The sequence below is a fragment of the Haemorhous mexicanus genome, chromosome 2 (genome assembly GCF_027477595.1).
Source record: "Haemorhous mexicanus isolate bHaeMex1 chromosome 2, bHaeMex1.pri, whole genome shotgun sequence".
In the NCBI taxonomy this organism is placed as follows: Eukaryota; Metazoa; Chordata; class Aves; order Passeriformes; family Fringillidae; genus Haemorhous; species Haemorhous mexicanus.
This window is the reverse complement of record NC_082342.1, coordinates 30,143,907-30,171,412: the sequence shown is the minus strand read 5'-3', so window position 1 is coordinate 30,171,412 and position 27,506 is coordinate 30,143,907. Positions and strand designations below refer to the sequence as shown.

General features: G+C 39.3%; 1 protein-coding gene across 1 annotated transcript in view; it reads right to left on the bottom strand.

The window, feature by feature from the left end:
• Positions 1-16,886, bottom strand: part of STXBP5L (syntaxin binding protein 5L) — a 185,514-nt gene extending 168,628 nt beyond the window's left edge. The window contains exon 1 of the mRNA XM_059838097.1: positions 15,690-16,886. Within this exon, the coding sequence (XP_059694080.1) occupies positions 15,690-15,878 (189 nt within the window). The 5' untranslated portion in view covers positions 15,879-16,886. The remainder of the gene's footprint in view (positions 1-15,689) is intronic.
• Between the last annotated feature and the right edge of the window lie 10,620 nt (positions 16,887-27,506).

Genomic DNA, 27,506 nt, shown 5'->3' with positions numbered 1-27,506 from the left:
CCAGGGGAAAAGATCCAATAAACCAATAAACTGAATCGAGTCTATGAGGTAAAAACCCTTAATATCAATTTAAAACACAAAGACGCCAGAGAAGATGTTCTCAAAATGAGCAGCTGAACCACTCACCCTTTCTTAATCTTTATTTACAATACTATGCTTTTAATTCTAATTTTTGCAGAGATACTTTGGGGAATAAATAAACTGAGCATGGTACCACACATCCTTGAAGACTGTCTCAGTTTTCTAAGTTATCTTAACCTGGAAGTTATGAACAGCAGGACTTGCCCAATTCTTATGAGGAAGAACACTAACATAAGAACAAAAGTGAAAGTAACAAGACACATTAAAAAAAAAAACCCCAAGACACATAAAAAAATACACATTAAAATGAACTGTAATTAAATTTTTGTGTGGGGCTGCTTTCCTAAAAATGGACACAAAATGCTATTTTTCAGTATAATAATAATGGTTTATATTATTTAACAAAATAAAACCTTGAACTCTAGGACTGGCTCTTTTTTTAGTAAGTGGTTGGGATTGGAGAGGAAGTACTTTGAACTGAATGAATTTTAACTTTTTAAGCTGTCTTCCTCTTCCTTGAAATTATCTAGTTCAAGAGCTATGTCTGCTGAAGCATCCAGCAGTCCCTATGGAACAATGTCAACAAAAGGGACTCCTTAATTGCAGACCTGTTGAGTAAAAGGCAGCTGATGATTCCACAGCTGTATCACTCCAACTTCTCCATTACAGCTGGAAACACTTGAACTGATATTCACAAGCAGTTTGGGAACAACCGAATGTATGTTTTTCAGCAAATAACCACTTCCTTAAAAGAGATCTTACTTGTCTTGTATATTAATTATTGCTGATAAGGGAAGTTGTTTAAAGAATGTCTAACTATTCGTTTCTAGGCTGAAAAAACCAGAAGCATATGCTACTTCAGTAAGCTGTAGAAAAGTAACTCACTTTTTATGTTAATGTAGGCATTTATCAAAGATCTCAATTCTGTATCTGGTTTGGTTTGCTTTGTGTTTTGGAGTTTTTTAACTTTCTTATCTTCTTAAGTATCAGGATTACTCAAATATAAAGTTTTTTTTATTCTGATATCTAAGCTGGGACCAGACTTACACCCCTAGAAGTGGTTTTACCTCTCATGACACAAAAATAGAAGCAATCATGGATTGCAGTATTTTCTAGTGTGTTGAACATATAGCATTACTAATCTGCTATTATATTTGAAATTTCTGGTGAATAAATGTTCTTCCTTATCTGAAAAACCTTTATTTTCACCAATTATCCTTTTTCAATTATTAATTTTAGAAATGCTGTATAAAATAAAGTTTGAATTCCTATCAGTTCCAGTCACAGTAAGCTTCTCTGATGTTTAGCCATGACTGGAGTTTTCAGTACTAGTTTTAAGATCTAAGAATGCAATGATAAATATTTTTAAAGAGCTATTTGCATCCTTGTCTACATATTTAGGATCTGCATTGTATTTTCAGTATTTCTGCAATCTAGAGTCAGACTTCCCGTTTGGAAATTTTAATTGGGTCCTGTATTTGAGATAGAACTATGTTTTAAAAGAACAGCGATGCACATGTTTTCAGGATCATAGCTCAGTACAATTTTCTAACTCTAGGATTGACTCAAAAGTGCTCTTTCTATTTTGCAGCCATTTTCCAAATTTGAGTATTTAGACTAATTCAAATTAGGGGGTTTTTGTGACTGCAAAATTCTGCCATTTGTAAAATATTTTTTAAAATTTGTTGAAATCCACTGAACATCCAAGTAAATTACACCTTTCAATTAAAGTATTTATATTTATTAAGATTCCAAAAGAACAAAACCATTTTGGAAGGAAAGCCAAGTTATACAGTACAGAGTTAGGGCAGAAAAAGATGTGTCTATAACTGAGGGTTTGGCCCAAATTTGTGCAGCCTCAGAAATTATTCTGAAGATTAAACCTATTACAAAAGAACATGGAAAATCTTTTAACACTCCAAACTCCCAGGTTCTTGTCCTCAGCTTTGGTCCAACAAAAGCTTTTTGGTCCTTTCTTTTTCAAAGGACTGTGAGAAAGACTGACATGAAAAGCCAGCGCTTGGAGTAGACTTTTCAGCTGTGCTTTGACACAGCTTGAGTGAACCTGAGTGTAAGGATGAGTAACAGTTCTAGAACTGTGGCTGGGCTTCCTTACAGCATTTACTAATAAATATGAAAAAGAAGAGAAGGCCAAAAAATTAACTTGATCCTAGGGTGACAAAAGAAAAAAAAGTACATTCCTATTTTATCTGAGTTATGTCCAGTAGGAACAACAGAGAACAAAACTATCAGTGGTGCTCAGAAATGCAAAACAAAGTAGTTGGGGTCAATAGCAGGCAAAAGCAGAAGTATGGTTAAAAATCAGTCTGTGTTCAAAGAAATATAGGGAGACCTAACTACCCCAAATACCCCAAGAAAGAAGCTACCAAGAAAATAAAAGGGAGAGAAAAACCAGACAAAAAGGGAGAAAGAAAAGCCAGACAGCAGATGGAGCCAGGACTGCTTTTCTCCACATTATCCAGCTTCCTTTTATGTCTCCTTTTTGGGCACACTGTCTCTAGAGGCAGTCTGCGCTCCCTAGGACATAGAGTTTCCATGCAATACGCGAAACAATTTACTTGAAACAGAACAATTACAAATGCAGATACAATTGCAGCATAAATCTCTGTTCAGCTTAGTTATTTTCTCTTAAATTCTCTTTTAAGTCATTTTAAGCAGTGAATTGCATGTATAGATCATTAAAGTAATCTTTACAAAAACAATTTACCTAAATTAATATAGGAAATTGATTATTTGGGCTTGCTAGTAATCTACCAATGAACATTTTAATATCCTGTACAGAACATAATGGTCTTTTTCAGTCTAAGACACCATGATATATTTCATTAGCTGAAAAAAAATTGCACTAGTACTAATATGCAATATCCAGTATAATTGTTCACAGGGTGCATAATGCAATTTTTCAGTATAAGTTTTCTTAACGTTTATTCTGTGGTAGTTTATATCAGATTTCAAAGACACCTTTTTAATAAATGTAAGTATAACATTCTCTCATTCCAGAAAACACAGAGCTAGATAAAATTTTCAACTCTATCAACTAATAGAGTTTATAGGCAAAAGTGTTTCTTAAAATTTGGATAAACTTAAAATTTATAACTTTTCTACCAATTTTTTATAGATACTCTGTTTCATTGAACATCTGACAGCAAAACTGATTTACTGGGTAAATAATTTTTGAGAATATGTACATTTGCTAAAATTTAAATATATAGTTTAAACCTGTGCCTCAGTATGTAGAGTCTACTTCCAAATTGTCACCAACACACCACATGCAAAAATGTCATTGAAGAATAATTGATTGGAATAGAGGATGAAGTGTTGACTGAAACCTCTCCAGCCTCTGTGTCGGAAATTAAAAATTGACAATGATTACACCATTTTTCCCACTTCAATACTATTTTTAGTACTGTGGCGCTCCAAGATTGTAGTGATAAAAATGAGTGCTTATACAAATGAGCTGCCATGTATTATAACACTACAAGATCATGACATCCCCCATTTATGGATCACTGTGTCTGTAATCTCTGATTGGTAAGACTGATTCCTTCTCATTAAAAATGGAAAGAGGACAAGGTATCAGCAGGCTTCCAACCAAAGTAAACAACACAGGAAAGATAAATTTTTTATTAGTTAAATGTTCATTTTTTGAAGTAATGCTTTTTGTAAAAATCACAGCTTAGGTACAATTTTCAAACCCAAGTTATTGATTCCATCTAGCTCTCAACTTCTAATAGGAACCAGGGCTTCTGAGCATACTCACAGAATATTCTAAAAAACTACGCTTTTTTTTTTTTCCCCTTAGATAAATCTGCCCACAGACAGTTCTTTTCCTTGGTGTAAAGCTCGAAACAGTCATCTGGAAAAAGCCATTTACAAAAGGGACTCTGGACCTGTAGACTGGGAAAGCTGATTGCTGTCCCTGACAAGATGATAAAATAAAGACTAACAGAGCACACAGATAAAGATTGTTGCAGAAGTCAGCAGAGTTTCTTCAATGGGAAATCATGTCTGACTAGTTCTCTCTAATTCTATGAAGCTGTCAGCATGCAAGTAAATAAAGGGAATATGAATATACATAAGTTTTCCAAAAGCCTTCCAATAATATTCCACTGCAATGTTATTAGAGAAACAGAAGTGTCACAGGACTAAAGAAATTTCTTTGTGGACTGAAAGCTGGTTAGACCACAGAAAACAAAGGACAGAGTTTTATGGATTCCTACCATGGAGAAAATTCACAAGTAGAGTTCTCCATGCTTGGACCAATTTTATTCATTGTCTTTAAAGACCTACAAAAGGTAATGAACCCTGAAGTCTCTGAGACCGCAGCTAATAGTAAGATCCTTTGGATAGTGAAATTCAGAGCCACCAGCGTCCAGCTCCTGAAAGACTTCATTAGAGCGACTTAAGTAGGCAAGAAGTTGATAAATGAGCTTCAGTGTGGATAGATATAAGATATCTAGAAGAAAAAAAAAATCTTAACTGGATCTGCACAATGCTGAAATTGGAACTAGCATTTACAACTCAGCAAAGTAATTTTTGGGCATGGTTATCATTTCTATGAAATATTTGGTTTAATATTCAACAGCAACCCCAAAAAGCCAAGTAATATTGGACATCATGAGGAAGAGCATAAGGAATAACACAAAGGGCATCATTCTGCTGCTACAGAAAACCTGTGTGAGCCCATTGCTTTAAAGCTGTATGTGGGGGGATATGACAGACTTTCAGTTGTAGTGGGTAAGCTAAATATATTTGGCAAAGCCATGGAGGCATTCAAAAGAAATTAAAGATTAGCTTAAAATGCGGGGGGGGGGGGGGGGGGGGGGGAATGGGACAAATTCATTGACATGATTAATAAATGGATTTTATAAGGACCAACTAAAGATATTCTCTCCTCCGACATATCAAATCCAGTGATGGTGAATGATGGGAGATTGGAAAGGGAATGGACTGCAGAAAGTGATGTAATTTATTACCCTCCCTAAGTGACAATTCCGCTGCCACTGTCAGTGACTGACTGCTGGGAGATATGGACCATGGGTTTGTCTCAGCAGGCCATTTCTTATGAGCTTATTATCCTCAACAGTAGCAGTGAAACAGAGAGGAAGAAAAAGGAGATCAGTATGGTGGAGAAAAATACAGTAAAGAAAAAAAACATGGAAAATGCGGGCACAAAAGAGAAGTGTTACTGAAATAGGAATATTGGGGCAGGAAGAAAAGATATGTTTAAGAAACAAGCAGAATTTCATAATGTTCCCCTACAAAAACTTTTGGCATAAAAGAATAATACTTTTAGTAATAGGCAAATTTGGTTTGTTGTTTATTTTTAAAATATGGAACTTACTTTTTTATAAAATGTCACTTAATTAGCTATGGTAGAATTTTGAGAAAGTAGCTGTCCTGGACATAAAGCAGACTTCAAATACAGCCTGAATTTGAAAAGTTTTGCTTCACAAATATTACACACTGATAATTATATGAAAAATAAGAGATATTTTAGAGTATTTGAAATTAACTGACTTAAATATTATACATTTTTTGTACAATGAACATACAATTTTTTTTTATTCTGTAACAAAGATCTCTGCAGACACTTCAGGGATGTGTTTTTCCACTGTCATTTTCAGTTCTGCAAGCTAGATGTTAGATTGTTAAATAAGGATGGTCCTATTTAGATGTGATTCATATATATACAAACAGCCAAGCTAAGCAATCCACAGGGGAAAAATAAGGCCTTCTGAATTTCAAAAAGCATTCTCCTCATGCTTGTCCTTTGAAATGCACTGTAGTGCATCAAAAATACAAAATTAATATAATTTAGACAGGAAAATCCACAAATAAAGAAAATTACATTGATCCATAAGATTCATTATCCCCAAAAGCTCAGATGAGGTTGGAAGGGAATCTGCAGAATCTCTGGTCCAACCCCTCCTGCCAAAACTAAAGGGGTTGAATTTTAATATCACTTTGTGGATCTATTTAAATCAGTGCAGCTATGGCCAAGCAACTGCTTGGCAGCTACACCACCCTGCTACATCCACCATAGCACTGAGTTACAGCATAATAAGTTACAGGGTAATACATGAATATAACCATCCCAAGAGAGGCATTATGCCCTTTGGAGAAATCCCAAATCCAAGGGAGAATGATGTTTGCAAAATTCTTTTACCTCTTCCCTTCTTATTCTTTCTAAAAGAACTCTCCCAAGTCCAAAGACAAACAATCAAACAAAAAAAAAAACCACACACAAAAAAAAAACAACAAAAAAAAACAAACCACAATAAACCCCCGGCAAATATACAAAAAGGGAAGAAAAAAATGAGACCACAATGAAGGAATTGCACCCACTGTATAATAAATATGGTATCATGTACTTCTCACTATTGCCATGTAAACTAGCAAGAAGAAACAGGGCATCAGCATGTGGAGAAATGTCTTGATTGCTCATAAAACTATATCTACCCTTGTCTTTAATAGAGAATTATAAAAAACCCCCAACCCTAAACTACTGATTGCAAAGTTCATTTTGGCCTACCTACTTAAGCAAGACTTCAGTCCACCAAATGGAAAACCTTTATACTCAAAGTAATTCAAAGAGCAGCTCCATTGATTTTGTCATTGCATCATTTAACTGCATTACTCTAGAACCTGAGACAGGCTGGTTCAGAATGTCATCTGCCTGCTGGAGATCTGCTTCAGGGGCATGTACAAGAATTGCAAAATCATCCAACTCATCTGGTGGCCCTGAAAGGAAAATATTTTCTCTTCACTGTGACTGTGGATACAGAGAATAAGATAATTCTGTAACTTTAACGAGAAATTAAACAAAAAGAAAACTGTTTTTATTAAGTTTACATCAGATCAACATAACAATAATACTAATTAATTTTGCATGACTCCCCATTTTTGGATTTTCTGAAACTTCACTACTTTAGACTAATTATTTCTGTTACGGCTGATTGTGGTTTCTGCTCTGAAACAAATGCTTCAGTTGCTGCTTTCAAAGTATTTTTATTTAAAAAAAAAAAAAACAGCCATTCTGGGGGATTGAAAAAATGTTACTGCTGTGATAAAGTTCTTGAAGGGTGCGGGGTTTGGTCTGGGGAATGGCAGGGGAGGGAGCTAGAGAAACAGTGTGTTAAAACCACTTTGATACAAAAATAATCTGTATTATTGGTTTATTCCTGTGAAAATCTGTTTTGCAATGTAATTTGGCATTCTTGTATACAAATGCTGTTACCAGATTTCATTACTAGCATTTACAATGTTGTTCACTATTTAATACTAATTGACAATTAATCCTCTCCCACCTTCTTTCTGTATACATGCTGTATGCAATTTGAAGATTTTTTTTTTCCTGATGTTGAATTGAGAACCTTATCTGAAAATAACAGCCAGCATCTCACCTCATACAGGGTGAAGGTATATTCCAAATGAAATCCAGGTATTTTGTGGCAGGTTTTTACCCTCTCACAGCAGTGGAATCCAGCAGATCCTGCATATCACTGTCCCCCTCTGCACTGCCTATGAAGCCACCAAGGACACAGCTCAGACACCAATGAAGACAGCACAGCCAAAGATCATAAGAACCAGATCTCTGTTTACATAACCACAGGCAACTTTTCTTGCCCTTGCCTCATTCAGGGAGCATTTCAAAATATATGCAGGGACAAACAACGGATAAAGCAGGGATCTGTGGACTCAGTAAAATTAAGTTTCATCCACAGCTGCATGGAATGTATCTGTAACACAAGCGATGATGGACAGCAGTAACTGAGAGCACACCTCCACTCTGAAGGGATACAATAGATGGGACGGCATGAACGAAGGAGAGATGAGCATTCATTAATTTATTATTATTTACTATTTTTGTGATGTCCAGTGGGTAACAGAGATCTTCTCACAGGAACTGTTGCAAAGAACACATACAGAATAGCATTCATCCTCCTCACATGTTGTATACTGTTCAAAACAAATGTGAGGGAAGACAGGAAAAATATAAGCAGATAATTCAAGAAAATAAAAATATGCAGTAAAGACTAGATTGCCTCACATACAGACATAACTGGATACTAGCTGAATAAGGGACCTGACTTTTAAGTGTCTGACCTCACAGCATTCTTACATAACAGACTTTTAAATGAAACAGAAACAATTATTTTTAATTTGTTAGATTCAAATTCTGCAAAAAACCATAATAGCATACACACATGCATCTACTTATACACACCACATGGAATTCACTAAAGCTCCTTCCAAGTCCATGCATTCATCAACGCAAAGCCTTGAATATTGAGGTTGGGGTTTTTTCAGTACTATATACAACTTCACTTCAAAGGAACCATAACGAGTGCACCTCCTCAGACTTTGACCCTAGCTACAGGTGACAGATTGTGTCTAGTACTTTTTATTATTCATAGTCTTTGCTGGCGATCTGTTAGGAATGGACACGGCACTGCAAAAAGATAACATCTTATTACATTTGAGCACACTTGCCGGCCATCTGTACCTAATAATATTGCTTTCTCTCCTCTCCACAGATGCACATTACTTGTATTTCTAATCCTACTGTCCTCTAATTTTCCCCTGCAATGACTCTAATACACATTGTGACAAATTAATATACTCCACAAGCTACTTTCATAAGCACTTTTTCTTAGAATAGCCAACAGACCACTATATTCATTTAGCTTAGGAAGGTGTATTAGTTCACTCTCTACTGCTTCCTCTTCACAGTTTATAAAGTGAATACACTAACTTTTCATAGCATTTTCACAGAGACTTCAAAAAGTGTTTTGGGCATAAGTCATACATCAGGGAGTATCAGATGTCTCCAACAGGAAGCAGATACAAGTGGATATTCATCTAAATGAAGTGAGAATGGGGTCTCTCTTGGATTTAGTCCAGCTCCACTAAGGACATTCTATTACACAGAATATGCATTTCTATCTGGGAAAAAAAAAAAAAAAATCTTTACATTTTTAGCCAAGCACCTCTAAGTAATTTCTTGGTCATTTCTTTAAAAAATTAAGTGTAAGTATTTTTCTTCCAGAAGTAAGTTGGGGCCAAAGCAGCTTATGCAACCAGCTTTTTATGTGACAGCTCCTCAATCAGAACACTGTGAGCCAATGAGTCTGAATTTCCTCCATCCCTCCTACAAGAGATTAAAAATTGCTTTTCCCACTGCAATAGTGAGAAAAATTCTCATTAACTACCTGGTGACCCTCAGGTGAGGAATAATATAGCTGGTGCTCCCACTAGAGCTGGAGTTGTTCAGCCTGGAGAAGAGTAGGCTCCAGGGACACCTTAGTGCCCCTTCCAGTACCTAAAGGGGCTAAGATAAAGCTGGAGAGGGACTTTTTACCAGGGCATGTAGTGATAGGACAAGGGGAAACAACTTCAATTTGTTTCCCCTTGTCCCATTGTCCTAAAAGAGAGCAGATTCAGTTTAGATACTGGGGAAAAAATTCTTTACTGTCATGGTGGTGAGGCACTGGCCTAGGTTGCCCAAAGAAACTGTGAATGCCCCATTCTCAAAAGTGTTCAAGGACAAGCTGGATGGTGCCTTGAGCAGCCTGGTCTAGTGGAAAGTGTCTGTGCCCATGGCACTGGGGTTGGGACTAGATGATCTTCCAAAATCTATGATCCCATGGATTAAGAATAAAAACCCCCAAAAAACTACCAAACCAACAACCAAAAAAAAAGCTTGAAATGGGACACAAAATAGAGCAAGTATCTTAACCTTTAGGTTTCTCTCTGTGAAATCAAGAGTTGAACTCAGTGATCCTCAAGGATCCCTTGCAACTCAACTTGCAATTCTTTGATTCTTATATTGTTAAAAATGCAAGGTCAACCATAAAAAGCAAAACAAATAAATACATGAAATAAGTTAATCTATGCAGTATGAATTTGTTCTCCTCTTGTAGGGATTAATTAAATTATCTTCTTCTGCCATTGTACAGTGGAGCCAGAAATCTATCTGCAGTCATTTGAGACAGAAAGGAAATTCAGAGTCATTCTGGCTATCTAAGGTGGGCATGTAAACAGAACAACTAACCTAAAGATCACTCTGCAACTGGGCGGAATATGTGCAAGAGAATGTGAAAACAATGCGAGGCCCAATGGAAGGACGTGGGATAAGTTAAATATGCAAAAAAGAAAAACAGATGCAAAGCAGGTCAAGCTGGAAACTCAAAACAGGGGACCCTGAACATTTTGGATTTTCTGTGGCATCTATACTGCAGGGATAATATAATTTCTATCTCACAGAAATATTATGAAGGTCAATTCATTAATGTTTATAAAGCTTTCAGAACTACAGTGGTGAGCACTTCTGTTGGAAAAGTCCATGGGGAACTTAATATTCAGGCATGCTCTGAGTTTTAAGTATGCAAAGAAATATTGAAGTACTTTCCTATGAGCAAACACTATTTGTTCTGCTAAATTAAACCTATAGAAGAAATATGGGATCATGTAATTAAAAGTTGTCTGTGCAAACAAAGGTATTTAAGAAATGTGGAACTTTCTGAGTGCTTTATTCAGCAACCTTAAAGGTCTGGAAATAATTTTGAAGATGTAACTGCATGTGTTGGCCATGAAGGGTGTGCATTACTTCATTTAGGATTAATAATACAAAAATACAGATATTTGCACAAAAAACCCCAAACAAGTGAATACAGTTATACTACTACAGGTACCTTAAAATCTTCAAAATTCTTTCAAAAGAAGCTTTTTATGTGCTATGCTCTTTCCCGTGGGTAAGTCCTATTTCTAATTAATACAAAGACTTAAAAAAGAAGAATAGATTATGCTCAACACAAATTTCATGAAATTACTACAATCTAGTTTAGAAGTGTCATTTAAGACTCCGTAGCTTTAAACAGAATAGGGTTCTGCACCTAACTTTAGATCCAAATTCTGGTATAGAGGGAAAAAAAAATCATTCCCCACATTATTTTATTTACCACTTAAGCATTAAATAAACTCTGAGAACTTACAAGTAAAAGCTCATATTAATTTTAAAATGGGTTCTCACTAAAATGTACCACTTTGCAAACATTTTATTTTTTACTCTCTGTAAGACCTTAGCAAGGAAAGAAGACAGATTAACCAAACAGCTCAAACTGACTAAAACACTGTGGATAGCTTATAACAACGATTTTCTTGTTTTTAATACTTCATAACCAAAAATGTGCTCCTGCAGCATTGAGCTTAAATTGCCATTCCAAAATTCATCTTCTCTCTGCCATCACTGAACTATAGTGCCATGTTGCATTTGCAGCTAAAATACCTACTTGGCTGTTGTCAGAAGGATTACATGTTTTATCTCCATAGGTTGACAAAATAAAGTATTATAATCTATAAACTCTCAGAATTAAAATTTAAGACCACCTGATAGGAAATCCAGATAATTAAGGTATTTAACTTGGCTACTCATTGACTGTATCTTGAAGGCCTGTTCTTGCCAAACATAAGCAGGATTAGGAAGGCACAATTGCAATTGGCCATGGGATTCCATATCAGTTTTAACAAAAGCCTAAAACTGTTGTGGCCTCCATGGGTTTTGCATAAAGACTGGGTAATGAACATACTGAAACTATGACTATACTATCAATATAAACAATACAGCAAGAGTTAAAGGATGTTTATTGTGTTGCAAGACTACCCAGTAATAACACTGAAGACCAGTTTGGAAAAGAACAGAAATCTCATGTGTTGGAGTTTAAAGGTAGTCCACAACCATTTGGGAAGCAATTTTTTGAGAAGATTAAATTGTCAGTTCCTGGATCTTTCCAAGGGTATTCAGTTGCTGCTCACAGCAAAAGAAATTGTGTTAGAGTAGATTAATTGTATACCTGGTAAAGTACAACTGTTACTGTGCTCTTAACTGAGGTCTTGATTTCAAAGTTATTAACCTCATGCTCTACAAATTCAATTCAACTCTATGATTGCTCTCCAAGAAAACACTGAATAATTCTACATGGGAGACCTATTTTCATGAGGAACAAGAACTTCACATACCAAAAAAATGTACATCTTCATTCTTATTCAGTTCTTCCCAACCGTGTCATCCCCTAACAAGCAACTTTCTGAAAAAGTAATAAAATCACTGTTTTCTCCTTTTATGTTCCCTCTGCTCAAAGTTCTACTTAAATAATTTAAAACATCCTAACTGTGAGCTTCTCACTTCCTTCATTAAGAGCAGCTCTCTCCCCAGTGCCATATTTTATTTTCTGGATGGTCTGGACAAACACAGGTGAGCCTAAAAATGCTTGCCAGAGAAAAAGAAACAACACATATACAGAGGGAAAATACAAAGAAGCAAACCCAAGGAAATTAAGTCTATTCCAATTAAAATTAACATAGACTTTAGTAGCATATTCTACTGGATCATGCCTAGTTTTAGGATGATGCTGCTATCTCACATATTCAACTAATGTGATCTATAATCAATATTTTCATTATCTGCACTTGGATACCAAATCCCAAGAGCAGCCCCTAGATGCAGCCTAAACTGTACCTCAGCTTCCCGCTGTCACAAAATAGGTAAGACAATATTTCACATTGCTTGAGTACTTTGAAAATGGTGCCACTCATTCATTATTACAGCTACCAATGTATAAATTTATCATGCTTAAAACAGGACATAGCTATTTTATACGTAATAGTTTCAAGAATATTTCATTCTTTCATAATATGGAAGATCACATTAATGATTTAAATATAAAGGCCAAAAGTAACTCTTAGCTCACTGAGAGCATCTTGGTGTAAAATATTCAGTTTACTTCTGTTAAACTCTAATCTGTAGCTCAAAAAGACACTGTGGTCATAACCAATATAAAATGCCACAAAATGGACAGCTGGCTTTCAGGTGTGTTACAAATGAAATCAGGAGTGTTGCCGTTCAAAACAGCGTTCTGCTAGAGGATTGGATCTGTGTTTTCAGTCAAGCAGACCTCCCACAAACTTCAGAAAGGCAACTTATTTACATAAAAAACTGCAGGGAAAGGCCCTTTAATTCTTAAGTATGAGTCAGCTTTTATGTTTCCCTTCTAAATGAGGATTTTTATAACCAGCAAAGAAAGGAAAACCAATCTGAAGTGCTACTTAGGCTGTTAGCCCAGATGCCTCGACCCTGCAGATAAAAAAGCAAAACTGCCATTAGCTTTACCCAGCTCTGCGTGAGCAGGATCACAGATCCTTGAATATGCAGCCCGTGTAACTTATGTAACTGAACATGCAAATACCCAATTGAAATACCAGAAGTGCTGCACAACAAAAGCTCGGGGAGGATGGAATTCGGGTTATGTGTATGTGGCGTACTTTTAATCTGATGCAGACTGACCGAGGTACAAATTCTGGCAGGGCTCTGGCCCCTGGAGCAGGCAGGGGGAAGCTGTGCCTGCATCAGGCCCCACTGCCCCGGTTCCCTTGCAACAGCGCAGGGCCCTCCCAGCTTCTGGGGCTTCCTTCAAACACGCTCCTGGTGCTCCTGAAGTGCGGCAGAGCTGCTGAGGTGGAGCCCGTGGAATAAACACTGCGGAGTGTCAGGAGCACATGACCACCGAGTGGTTTGGAAGTTTGCTTTTGGTATACCTTTGTATCTTGGAAAAGCAATCCGGTATTTTGTGTACCACAGAGTTCCGCAGTGACATACATTCATAAGCAAGTGCTGCTGCAAGCAACCAAAAGGTTTCCTACACAAATATTTACTTTGTTGAGAACATTTTAACCTGAGAGCTAAGACAGGCAAATATTAGCCACTAAAATCTTCTTCAAATGACATATGCTTTCACATATATTCCAACTAGATCTATCAGGACATAACACTACTGTCTTCATGTAATATCAAAGCAAACAAGGGAAATAATGGAGATTAGGAAAAAACAAATAATTTCATCTTATGTTGCTTATTTTCACAAATATGCCATACAAAATAAGAATATATATCTCACTAAATACAGATCTTTGTCCTTATCACATGACTTAAACACGAAAAACCATATTGAGTTTTAGCCTTACCTAGAAATCTCTGAATAATGTACCTTGATTGTTTGTGTTATCTTCTTATTGACATGACAAAAAAGGGAAACCACTGTACTGAATACCTGGAGTTTCACAAAATGCTAAATTACTGTGTACCTAAGCAAAAGTAGTCAAATCCAAGCCTGGCAAGCATGTATGATTCTAATGCACTCATCACTGACACTCTATTGAACTACAGAATTGTTTGAGTCAAAAGGCTGGAACCTGTTGTGGTTCACGATGATAAAGAACTATAAGAAAAAAAGAATTAGTATTTTGTAGAACCTATCTAAAGGTCTCTGAGTCTTTAAGCCACAGGAGCTCATTCTTCTCCCCTTGAACTCTGCAAGAGTTTTGACACCAGCTGTAGCTGCAAGCCAAACAGAATTAGAAACATGGTATCTGAGATCAGGGAAGCTGTGTATTTCACAAGGACCAGATCTGCACACAAAATGTATCATAGGCTTGTCTTGGTTATTTTTATTTCTTTCTTCTTTCTGAACACAAAAAGAAATAATGATGTGCTGGAGTTGACTGTCATCTAAATTTCAGATCAATTTGTATCTGATTAATAAAAGCAAAGTATACTTAATAGGGTGAAGTCCATTTACTCCTAGTAATGCAAATTGCACTAATTAAAAATTCTGGTTTTGAAGCTTCTAATCAAAACAATAAACAAACAAAATTTCTAGCAAAGCCACCAGAATTCACATAACACTGACAGGTAATAGTAGAAGAATATAATCTCCTTTCATATTTTGTCTTCCTTACAAAAGTATGATTTTCATATTCCAGAGCTGATCAGAAGTAGCAAATAGTTTGCTCTGTTTTACAGGTGCAAGTATTTAAAACCACCACTAAAAGCTTTGTTGCAGGAAACAGATACAAACCAAAATAGATACAGGGATGTCTTATACTTTCTACTCATAGAAAATTCCCACTTAAGGAAGTGATCAACACATTAAAAACCAGAACACATTTGGCAACTTTTGGTATTTATGCTGTCCCACTAAGTTTGCTACCATGCAATCAGAAACTTCAGTACTAATGGTAAACAGCCACCCTGAATCTACATCCAGCTCCTCACAAATAATTGAAGTCCTGGGTTCAATAGTCACTGCACTGTTTTTTATTTCTAGCTTGTGCCTTTTTCTTAAAACTGAGAAGGAAAAGCAGCGAGGATGAGAAGAGAGTGGAGGGGAAGTAGATGCATACAATCTTCAATTTCTAATGACTTGTAAATGTTAGCGGTACTAGCACCAATTTGCTTTCCTGTCCACAATCCTGTCAGCTGTTTGAGGTCCAAGTGTGAACTTGGAATTCATCCCTGAGAGCTGAAATCAAGATTCCTACGAATTTACTGACCACCCCAACTCTGCAGCAGGAAGAAAATTGCATCCACTGGATCTCTGTCTTTTCATTCCAAAGTCCTTATACAACCACTGCAGTTCTCAGGTAAAACCCTTATTGGCATCATATTACTACAACCCCCCCCCCCCCCACGCCCCCCAACCCAGGGTAGATTTTAATATTTCCATAGAAAATAAAAATACAGCCTTTACCTTACAGATCTGAAAATAATCTGAAGTGAGCGTCTCCTGGATCTCCTCTCTGGGTGTCCCTGCAGCTCCCGCAGTCCCTCCTGGGTGCACGGAGCCACCAGCCCCACTTCCACTGCCACCGCCAATGCTTCCAACAGGGGATGCGGCAGTTAAACCATCCAAAACTTTGCGAAAATTAAATTTCTTCATTTTTGAAAAATCTTTAGGAAGATTTGAGGGGGGAGAAAGGATGTGTCGTAACACATTCAGCTACATGTAGCGACCGAGAAAGTCTCTAATGGTCCTCTGAGTGAGGCAGCACTTTAAGTCTCTTGTACCAAACAGAATGTCAATATTAGGTATAATTGACCGAAAAATACAAAGGCTTCATTTTGTCAGACGCAAAAGCTACCTGGAATGGTCCTTTCCATAAATAAATAAATAAATAAATAAATAAAAAATCCACAAGCACCAGGACTAAGATTTACGTTCAAACAAGGAACAATGGAACAACCGCCATAGGGTTCGCTCGCAAAATCCACATTTAGCAGTGGTCAAAACAGAAAAGTAAATAAAAAATTCAAGCCGACATCCAAAACAGTGGGATCCATCCCTCCACCTTCTCTGCCTAAGATCTGCCTTCGGCACTTGATTATTTCAGCAGAACTACCAATATGCGTCTACATTCAATTTCCCCTTCCCCTCAAAACCTCTTTGAGCGAGGGTTATCTCTGCCCCCGAGGTTTCCGCGGAGCGGATTCCCCGCTCCCAGCCGCGGGTGCGACTCCTGCTCCTGGTTCCCTGCCCACCCCAGCAAATGCCGGCAGCCGCTGCCGCACTCGGCGCTCCTCTCTCTCCCCTCGGGCTCCACGGCGGGGTGCGAGGTGCGGGGTGCGAGCCCCCTCGCACTCCTCGCCGCCCCGGCCGTCGCTCCGTGAGGAGCGACGGCAGCGAGCGACCCCCTAAGCCAGCCCGGCCGTCCCGGGCTGACCACCCGTCCCGTCCCTGCGCTGACGGACCCCCGCCCGTCCCGATCACCGAGCCTGTGCCGCTGCCGTGCTCCCCCCCGGAACCGCTCCGGCGGGACCGGGCTCCCTCCGGCGCCGGGGGGACGCGGGGCGGGGAGGGGCGGGTGAGGAGCGGAGCGGAGCGGGGCAGGTGAGCGGGCAGGAGAGGGTGGCGGTGGCGGCTCCTGCCCGCCCGGCGCGCTCGCAGCCGTTCTCCGAGGTACTGAAAGCTCCGCCGGCGTCAGCCGCAGCTCCTCCTCCTCACCCTTCCTCCTCCTCCTCTCTTTCCCTGCCTCCCGCCCCCGTCCGCCAGACCCCGCCTGCCGCAGCAGCGCGCAGCCGGCGCCCCGCCCCCCGCTCGGCTGTGGGGAGGGGGGGGGGAACGGCGGGGAAACGCTAGCGATTGACAGGCGGCCGCGCGTTCCTATTCCTTACTGCGGGCCGGCGGCGGGGACGTGACTGACGGGCAGGGGAAAAGGGGCGGCTCCAGATAGGGAACAAGCGACGTCTGACGGCCCCCGCGATCCACAGAGTCTGATTGGATCGCTGCAAAGATGGGCACCCGCTCTTACCAATAGAAGCGCGGTTCGGCGACGCCCCGCCCTCAGCCCGGCGGGATGGGCGGGACCAGGGGAGCCCCCGCCCCACTGCGGCGCGAGCGGCAGCGGCCGCGGAGCTGCTGAGGGGGAGCAGCCCCGGGGCAGTGGGGCTGGAAGGGAGCAGGGTTTGTGGCGGTAGCGGGGACTCAAAGTTGGTGTCTCAGCCTCAGCTGCGTGCGGGAGGTCGAACAGAACCAAAATTCGGCATTAACTTGTGTTAGGGGAGACTCGGGTTGAATGTTAGGAAAAGGTTCTTTCATCTCAAGGGTAGTTGGGCACTGGAACGGGCTCCCCAGGGAAGTGATCACAGCACCCAGCCTGACAGTGTTCAAGATATGTTTGGACAATTCCCTCAGGCACATGGTGTGACTCTTGGGCATGGTCCTGTGCAGGGCAAGAGATGAGCTCAGTGATCCTTGTGGGTCGCGGCCAGCCCAGGATATTCTGTGACTCTGTGCAAATGCCACGGGAGGTGACGCTCTTGGCGGTGGCAGGGAGCGGTCCTCAGTGAGGAGCCACCATCTCTGCCCCGGGTCGGAGGGTCTGTGCGGGTCGGGGCTCAGCCCTCACACTGACATAGCCTCCTCAGTGGCAAATTCCCTTTTCCTTTCCAGGAGCAATACAAAGGAGCCAGGGCTGCCCTTCCCGAGGCTCGCTCCGAAGCCGTGCAAATCGCTTGGGACAGCTCTGTGGCCTCTGAAGTGCGATCCGGCACAGGAGGTGTTACACTGCACACAAGCCTCTATAAAAAGGTTATTCAGGTCAGGAACAAATGAGGCAGCGATTAAAAGTGACTCATGGCACAGCGCTGTCAACGTGGTAGGAAGCCGAGAACTGAATAAAATGGTGTAAGGAATAAGCACATAGCACCTCTCCTGTATAGGAATTAATCTGTAACACCTCGCCAAAGTGTTGCACTTTCCTCACACTTGAGGTGACCAATGAGTGCAGGCTGGTCACCTCATTTTTCATATGTTTTAGGGGTGCTTAGTGTAGTTCTGATACCCACTCTAACCCCGAATTTGGTTTTTATTAATCCTACAGTTCTGTGAAGCAAGATACTAGTTTTTATTTCAGCATCTTACGCTAAGAGCTATGTTTTTGGTTTTTTTTTTCACTTTAGCTCATCCCTTTGTGTTCACAGGTACTCCCCATCTGCATGATAAAAAGATTGCAGTAAAGTTCAAAGAATAAGTGTAGCTTCCCTTAATGCCCTCATGAAAAATAAAGGCTACATTGCTGATGAAACTGGAAAGGTTGATAGGTTTCCATAGCCAGGAAAAAAGGGACAAAACTTTGTATGGGAAACAAAATATATGAGGACTATGGCAAGGAGACAGAAATGAAAAAGGGAATGGAACTGAGTAAGCAAATCTGTAAAATAAAAGTACAGAGTTTTGGAGAATGAGGAAAAGTCAAAACCCAGTTGAAGCTATTTGAAGAATGTCATGTCCTACTAATACCATGTTCACCAGAGGCAATGCAAGTTTAAAAAAAAAAGGCTAAAAAAACCCCAAAGAAAGATAATGACATGAATTGTAACTAGGAAAGGGAAAGATAAGGTTAAAAAATGAAATAATTAGGATGAAGAAAATATCACAGAGACTTGCAAAAAGTCTGTCTGGGAGTCAGAGTGTACAAGAGGAAGAAAATCTGATAACACAGTAGTTTCACAGTTCTAGGGAGGGCAGAGATAAGACAGTTTGTTTTAAGTCAAGAAAAGGATGAAAATTAGAAGAATGAATGATAACTTTGGAGCTGGGATAAGGTGCAGACATTTTTTGAATACCAACAACATTTCTCTTCCAGAGAATTGCTATGGAGAGCTGGGTATTGATGATTAGATACTTCCTCAGAGTATCCAAAAAGGCAAGCAAGGATCCTTACACTGCCAGTGTGCTGTTAGGAAAACTGACTTGTAGGAAAAAAAAAAAAACAAAACAAAACCAAAAACAAACTGACCAATAAAATACCATCAGTCCTGTTTATAAACAACTGAGAAAAAAACTTGGTCTCACTACTGGTGCATGTAAGGCATGTGTGTCCCTTTTGAGAGTTTTTCTCTAAGTTGGACACAAATCCAGAAGCAGAGAGGGAGTGATGGGAATGAGAGTTGTGGGAGGGTGAAGAGGGAGAGAGGACAATGCAGGGCATAGGCAAACTCAGTAACAGCTTTGACAGACACAGAAAGAAGCCCCATTGAATGACCATTGCTGAGAGGTTTTGTTGTACAACAGCAACAACCAAAAATGGGAAGAATTTGGTTTTGACACAGTAAAGAAACCTATTGCTTCTTTTTTTTTTTTTCCAATGGAGAAACAAGCAGTAGACACGAGGCATTCTGTTGCTGACTTGTACTGGTTTAGATGGTATTGGTGTTTCATAGGATACTTGTGAGATTGCCACCATGAGTTTTAATAAGAGTTGATAAGATTAGGAAAATATGGAAAGATTTTAGATATTAAATTGATACATAAATGAAGTTAAATAATATATGCCAATGCATTGGGTAAAATATGTATCTGAATCTGTATTTTAGATAGTAATGAAAGGATATTCTCTTCAGAGTCTTTTTTCTGAATAGTATCTTTTACATTTAGTAGTCATCTTGTTCTGCAAGGTCAAACAGAAACCAAATGTTAAAAGGATAACAGTTTACTACAAAGATTTTGCTGAGAAAGAGGATCTTTAACAGTCCACACCATCAAAATTCATATGAACTTTCATTCTGATTTTTGCTTAAGGAAGCTTGTGATTATGTGCAGTAATATAAAAAAGATTGATCACAATAAAACCTGGCAAAGGAGAGTAATATTAATTCAGTGTTCTCTCAGTCTGATTCAAGAATTGACCAAGAAAATGAAGAATCGGGAAAGATGTGCTTAGATCAGCTGACCAGAGAATGATAATATTAGAGATTGGGTATGTTTTGTGTATAACTGATCATTAATGTTCTGGCCAGTTCTCTGGCTTTCTTGTTTAATATTTTTTTAATAGCAAATCCTACTTTAGACTGTGGACTAAAGTTTCCTGACTTCAAAGCTGCAAACATATTTTAATGTCAGGTTATATTTTTGGTAGTTTAAAAAAATAAATACATGCAGAAGTGTGCAATAAGTGATGGTTTCACAGTTGACACTTTTTAAGTGATTCATGTGAGTCCCTTTGATAATCCATGTGTTAGCAGCTAAAAGCAATGACCCTTGAGAGAAATCGCTGTATGCCCACCAGCAGAGGACTAGACCACAGCCTTGCAATTAAACCCTGACAAAGAACTTCTGTGCCTCTGGAGAAACTCAGGAAAAATTTGTAATCAAATACCAGAAACACATCTATGCCAATGCAGGCAAAACTGTGACTTTGCACAGCTACCTATTCCTCATTACACTGCGGGACATTTGCCAGTGTTACCCATGTTTCTGTGTAATTCCAGAACATTGAATGGCAGCAAGCATAGTGTTCCTGCCTGCAGAGCTCCACTAAAAATAACCCCAGTCAGTGCTGAATATCTGGTTAGAACAGCTTGCTGAACTCTATCAATTAGCCAGATCTTAATCTATTTAATGTGTTTTATTAAGGCTATATAATGCTAATGTTTTAATCAAAATGTCAAGCAGTACTAAATCAGATTCATTAGGAAGGTCCAAGTCTATCACGTCCATGTGGTTACCTTGATCAAACAAACCTGTAATCGCATCAAAAATTGAAGTCGGGCCTGCTTGTCAAGTCTTGTTTCCATGAAGCCATGTGGACTTGTTTCATTACATTCCTACCTTTAACTCTTTATTGATTGAATCACGCATAGCATGACTGCTTTAATTCACATAACATCACTTTTTTGTCTAGGATTACCAAGGATGCCAGGTCTGTTATTACTTGGGTCATTCTGCTTGATTCTTGGAATAACATGAGCTTTCCTTTTGCTCTTTGAATATTAGCTGTAAAGAGAGCTGTTAAAAATTAACATAAGAAGGCTGGAAGTCTCCTACTCTTTAAGGATCTTTGGATACTCAGGTGTCATAGAGACTGCTGATTGAAAAACAGCAGTGCCATTCTCATCCTACAGAGGTGTCAATGGATAGAAAGATAATTCATCATCCTCATGTAATATTAATACATTATCATTTTTCTTTCTTTTCACAAGAACAGGATGGAAATATTTACCATAAAAATGAGATCTTTTATGCATGCTCTGAAACCAGATTTCTTAATGAAGAAGCTGTGGAATGTGTCTGTACAAAACTGACAATGTAATTTTGTAATAAGGACTCCATTTTGTGCAGTAGGCAAAGTACAGGTGTAAATTAGCCCGTGGGTAGAGTTTCCCATGGATAAATCACCTCAGCTTGAGGTGATCTGTTCTCATTGCTTTTGAAAAGGAAGGTCCTGCATCCATTTGATCTCTTGGACAGGGGGTTGTCCCTTCAGCAATTCATTCATTTGCTAGGAAAGTCAATAGTTTTATTTTGGGTTAATGAGCTGGATTAGCTCTGCACAGAGTCAGACAAGCCCTAGAGCTAGTGCAAAGAAAAGCAGAGCCATGGACCTAGACAGAAAGATGAGGGTAGCCCCACTTTTGTTACATGTGGTTCAGCTCTGGTGTACACTAAAAATTCATTTTGAGGGTGGCCTATTGAGCTGCATTCCAAATACATGCCCTGCTCAAGAAGGGCTGCATATCTCAGGGAAGAGCTGTCCCAAGCCACCTGAACAGCAGCTGGGGGCAAAGATTCTGCCCTGTTGTGACAGAGCAATGGGGGCTTTTGCAGAGCGTTCTCCCAAGGCTCTGGGTCTCAACCTAGATTTGGTTGCTCTGAAGCAGGGGCCCTTTTCTAACAGGTTGTGGGGTTCAAGGTGTTACAGAAGCCACAGAGGAGCTGAAGCCTCAGTGATTGCACAGCAGTAACTTGTTTTTTTACTATAGCAAGTCTGCAAATATCTGGGATGTCAAATTGAGATAACTTGGGTTCTAGTCAAGACAATGTCAGGCCTTGCCTGGGAGACGCAACTGGTCTGAGAGGCTTGGTAGATTCTAGTTAATATATGCCATATACCAGGTTGCCAGAAATTTCTTATCCACCTTTATTGTAGCTCTCAGACTGACTTTTTGGTATTCTCTCTGCATCCACCTTGCATTGTATTCCATGCACAGTTTTCTAGTGCTTCCTCTTAATCCTTTTGCCTAACACTTCATTTTATAGATCCCTGTCTGTCACGTAGTTTAGCTCCCTGTTTCCCCTCTTACCCCTTCAATAAGGATTAGACAAAACGGTCTGGCTTTCCCAGGTCCTGCTGTGAGCCAGGCTATTTGAACTCCTAATGACCCGGGCTTGCAATCCAGCCAGTGCACATCCCATGTATCTGAAGGTGTAATGGTTCATTAAAATATTTTTAGTAACTGGCACAGGTTTTCGGGAAGCAGAGTTGTTGTTTTCGTACTTTGAAGTTTTCATTTCCATCAAGCATATGTCTGACTTTTGATCAATATGTACATTTCTGAGTTTTTTGGTGTATGTTTTCCATTCTGAACATTTTCATATTCTCTAGGAGCTGCAAAACAGCAGGAGCTGATGCTTTTTCAAAGTCAGTTGTTAATAGTTCACCGAACAGCTTTCCATAAAATAAAAATATACAAAAATGGATTAGCCACTAGTTTTTCAATACAAGGGAATGTTGGGGTCCTTGACCAAATGTGTACCTATCCAGGTAACAGGTCCACTAAACTGACCAGTCACCCTCCCAAACATGTTTGCAAGAGATCACATATTTCCCAGTCATCAAGGATAAGCTTTTAGATAAGAGAACTTCAAGCATCAGTTAAGCATGTTAGATAATCTACTGTATTTAAATCCCTTGAGAGGAGAATATCCTTTATTAAAGCAAAATCAGTAAGAGCTTTAGCAAGTCAGGAAGACTGTAATTCACAGTGAATATTCTTTTTGTTGTCAGCTTTGCTACAAATTTGACATTTTATGCCTTTTTCCATTATTGCTCTGAGTGTTTTGCAAATTATCACTGACATTTGAAGTGACAGCCAATGTATTGAAAATTGTTAGCTCACTTGACTAGATTCTGCCCTAACAAAGGTCTCAGTTAGGACTGGGCTACTTGTCTTGGTTGCTTTCAAACCCACACAGTCTTGCAAGTTTGAAACATAATCTTTGAATTAATTTAAAAGCATAAGGAGTTTAAAAGGAAAAAATGTGTTTAATGAGTCTGGACTTGCTCTATAGAAAAGCCATCAGCACAGTTTGCATTTTTTGGGCAGTTTTCTTCCAATGTTCACAGAAAAGAGACTTCTTATTAGTTGGGGAAAATTTCAGTTCCCTTTCAATATCCTTCAGTTTAAATTATAGGGTAAAAATGTCCATTCACTCAAACTAGTTTGATGAATCATAGGAACCAAAAATATAATGTGTCAGTTCACAAAACATCAGTTATCACATTTCTGGTCTATTTGTGAAAAACCTTCATAGAAAAATCTTCTTCCAAGAGCCAGTGACTGCATTTCGTATGGATGGCCCTTAATAGTGTAGATATGTGCATTAAAAAAATAGTTGGAAAGATCAAAGTAGAGAGAGTAAAGAAAAAAAGAGGTAAAATGGAGCCCACATTCCAGTATTTCAATCCTTTTGTTATTAAGAGCACTCAGTTTTATGTCTGCACCTTTTAGTTTTAACAATTGATATATTCTGCAAATTGCTGTTGAACTGCAAGACCAATACCCTTGTCTTTTTTGAACTAAATAATTCTTCATAATAAACATAATAAACCCAAACCAGAAGACTCCAGGGAGCAAGTGCTACCTGCAGTCTGACTTCCAACCTTCTTTTGAAGTTTATAAAAGAAATCCTTGCTGCTACTCTATAGAATCACCCTGGTCTCCCAAACCATCCCCCAAACCTGGACCACATCCTGACCAGCCAGGTCGTTCAGCACAGGACTGCAAACCACCTAATCAGCTGTCTAAGAATTAATGCCATGTTGAGCTATTCCATGGGTGAATCTAATCACTGAAATGGCTCTTATGCCTTCCTTTTCCCCCCTTTAATCTTAATTTAAGAGCAAAGTGAAGGCAGATCCGACCATTCTATCTCCTCTGCAAGTATTCTATGAAATACTCCATCCTAGTCCTGATACTTTGTTGAAAGGAAGTCTGGCAGAAATGCTAGCAGTGAAAATCCAATCAGTCCTAAAAGTTTAAAAAATGTTTCTTCCTGCCAGAAATGACAGCTGTATTATTCCTCAGGTCTTGTTCTCTCTCACAATCAGGGATTTTCTTTGTGCCAGTGTGATATATCAAATAGGACTTTGGTGTGTAGTGCCTGTATTAGATTGGATTGAATTGTGTCAGGGGCTTGGCATCCTTGCTGTCCCATCTGCATCCTTCAGGTAGTGGATATTTGCAGAGTGCTTTTCCACCTAAGAAGTTAGTGCAGTGCTGATCTGCAACACAATGCTGAACACAAAGTCTGTCCCTCTGCAATCTGTGTGTGTGCAAACCTGGAGGAAATGAGAATCCACCTCAGAACAGATCTGAGTTTAATTCTTCACTGTATAATCAGTATTTAAAATGACAAGAATTATTTGTTTTCCAATTCAGAAGCTCAAACTAATGTTTATACATTTAAAATATAATTGAAATATATAAATTAAATGCAAATTAAAAAAGGAAATGTCTGTTTTGAAAATGTCAGAATTATTTTTACCAAATATTGCTTGCATTTTATTTCTCCTAGAATCATCTTCTAAACCTGACATACTCATTCAGTCTTCCCATCAACTCAACCTAGTCCAAAATAGCTGTCAGTGACTTCCACTTCTGTTCTTTATAGACATTTTATGCATTTGTCAGTGGAGAATTAGGCACAGCTGTCCTACATCTCAAGTTCTGTGTGATGACCATTGAATCAAAGCAGTTTCCCAAAAAAATGGAGAAGTTTTCTGAAATATTTGGTAGAGACCATGGTGCCCATTGCAAATTCAAGTCTCCCTCAGGCAGATCCACCGCCTCCTAGTGGAATACACCAGACTGATGGGCTTGCTTATCCCATCTGTGTCATCAAGCCATGCTTATTACCCAAATCCAGGTAAAGAATTTAAAAAAAATTCTCTCTATTGTTCTACTAAGTGATTAGCAAATAATTGCATAACCCACTCATGTACGTCATATCATGCTCATCTCTATCCACAAGGAAAATCACTTTTAATCTTTGACTCCAGCGTTAGGAAAGTGTTCAAAGTGATAAATCATATGGAACATTTTGATAGTTTCTTTCTAATAGAATTCAGTTTTCTGTATTTTTGAGAATTATTTTCTCATCTCTGTAAAATAAATAAGACTATAAATCCCGGTCTAAAGGATAACACCAGGAATCTGGCAGTTATTAAATAACACGCAGCCAGAACAAAGTATTGTACCTCTAACTCATTTGTCACATATTTTAGTCATTTGTTTCACCTGTTGGCAGGTTTGAAGGTGAGTAGGTATAACGGATACAAACAGTAATTTATTTGGTATTTAAGTTTGCTTAGTGGTGCCTGGGCTGTAGGAGTTTGGGTGATTCATCAAAGGCACTTGTCCTCCAGACAGCACAGACTCTGTTTCATTACAAGCCCAGCATTTTTTGAAAAACCAGGAAGAGGAGTGTCTAAGCTTTCCATTCTTGGTTAACATGAACACAACATCCCAGACCTTGCTTTGCTCACAGACAAACTGTAAAACCCAAGTTCTCATTCATTTTGAATATTAAGATCCCCAAACATTTTATGGATTGTGTGCCTTCTGAAATGCTCAGTTTTAATCAGGTGCATGTTCACATCCTATTCCTCACTCAGCAACACAGCCTATGGAGGATGATTGGCATTCATACTAGAAATGCCCTATGCTTTCCTACTGCTATGAATTATTGCTTTCATCTCTGAATTTACATACACGCTGCTTGGAGAGATTCTAGACACATTTGGAAGGAAATATGTTTCCAGTGGCTGATGGAACAAAGAATGTTTCTACTTGTCATCAGACTATTCTTTAAAATATATCACTGACTTAGTATTTTGATCACTGCATTTAGTTTAGGCTCACCAAAACTCATTCAGTCAAGGTGGGTTTGTCTTTCCAAAGATTTGTGCTAAAATCTAATCTGTTCTGCATCCTCAATGTTTTAAGGCTTTCTGTTTTGATGCTACTGATGCCACTGTGTTTATTTAGAAGGAAAAAAAGGCTTTAGTTCTTTACAAAGAAACTAAAAAAGGGTATAGTTCCTCACATCCTCTTTGCTCACGTGGCTGGGATTTGACTCATCCATGTAAGAAATAATTTTGTTTCAGTGTTGCATTGGGGTTTGTGTGGCAGGATTTTGGTAACAGGGTGGGGCCTAACAGGAGCAGCTTCTTTGAGAGGCTGTGAGAAACTTCCCCATGTCTGACAGAGCCAAAGCCAGCTGGCTTCAAGATGGACCTGCCATTGACCAAGGCTGAGCCCGCATAATTTATTTAAGAAGGGAAAAAATTATTGAGCAGAAGTAATTGTGGCCAGAGAAGAGACAAGTGAGCGTGAGAATATGTGAGAGAAACAGATGCAGATGCTAAGGTCAGTGCAAAAGGAAGGGCGGAAGGTGCTCCAGGTGCCAGAGCACAGACTGCCCTGCAGCCCCATGCTGCAGACCAGGGTGAGGCAGGACACTCTCCTGCAGCCCATGGAGGTCCATGGTGTAGCAGAGATGCACCTGCAGCCCATGGAGAACCTCATGCTGAAGCAGGTGATGATGCTGAAGCCTGATGGAGTCTGTGACCCCATGGGAAGCCCACACTGGGGCAGTGTCCTGGCAGGACCTGTGGCCCTGTGGGTAGAGAAGCCCACACTGCAACTTGTTTGCTGGTAGGACTTGTGATCCTGCAGGGGACTCACACTGGAGCAGTTTGTGAAGAGCAGTAACCCATGGGAAGGAGTCCTGCTGGAGAAATTTATGGAGAACTATCTCCTGTGGGAGGGCCCAGTGCTGGAGAAGTGGAAGGACTCCTCTCCCTGAGGAGAAAGCAGCAGCAAAAATAACCCTTTCCTCTCTCCCTGTGCTGCTAGGGAGGGAAGGAGGTAAAGATTTGGGAATAAAGTTAAGCCTGGGAAGGAGGAAGGGGTGGGGAGGAAGTGTTTTTTTAAGTGTTTTTCTCGTTATTCTGCTCTGGCTTGATTTGTAATAAATTCAATTAATTTCTCTAAAGTGAGCCTGTTT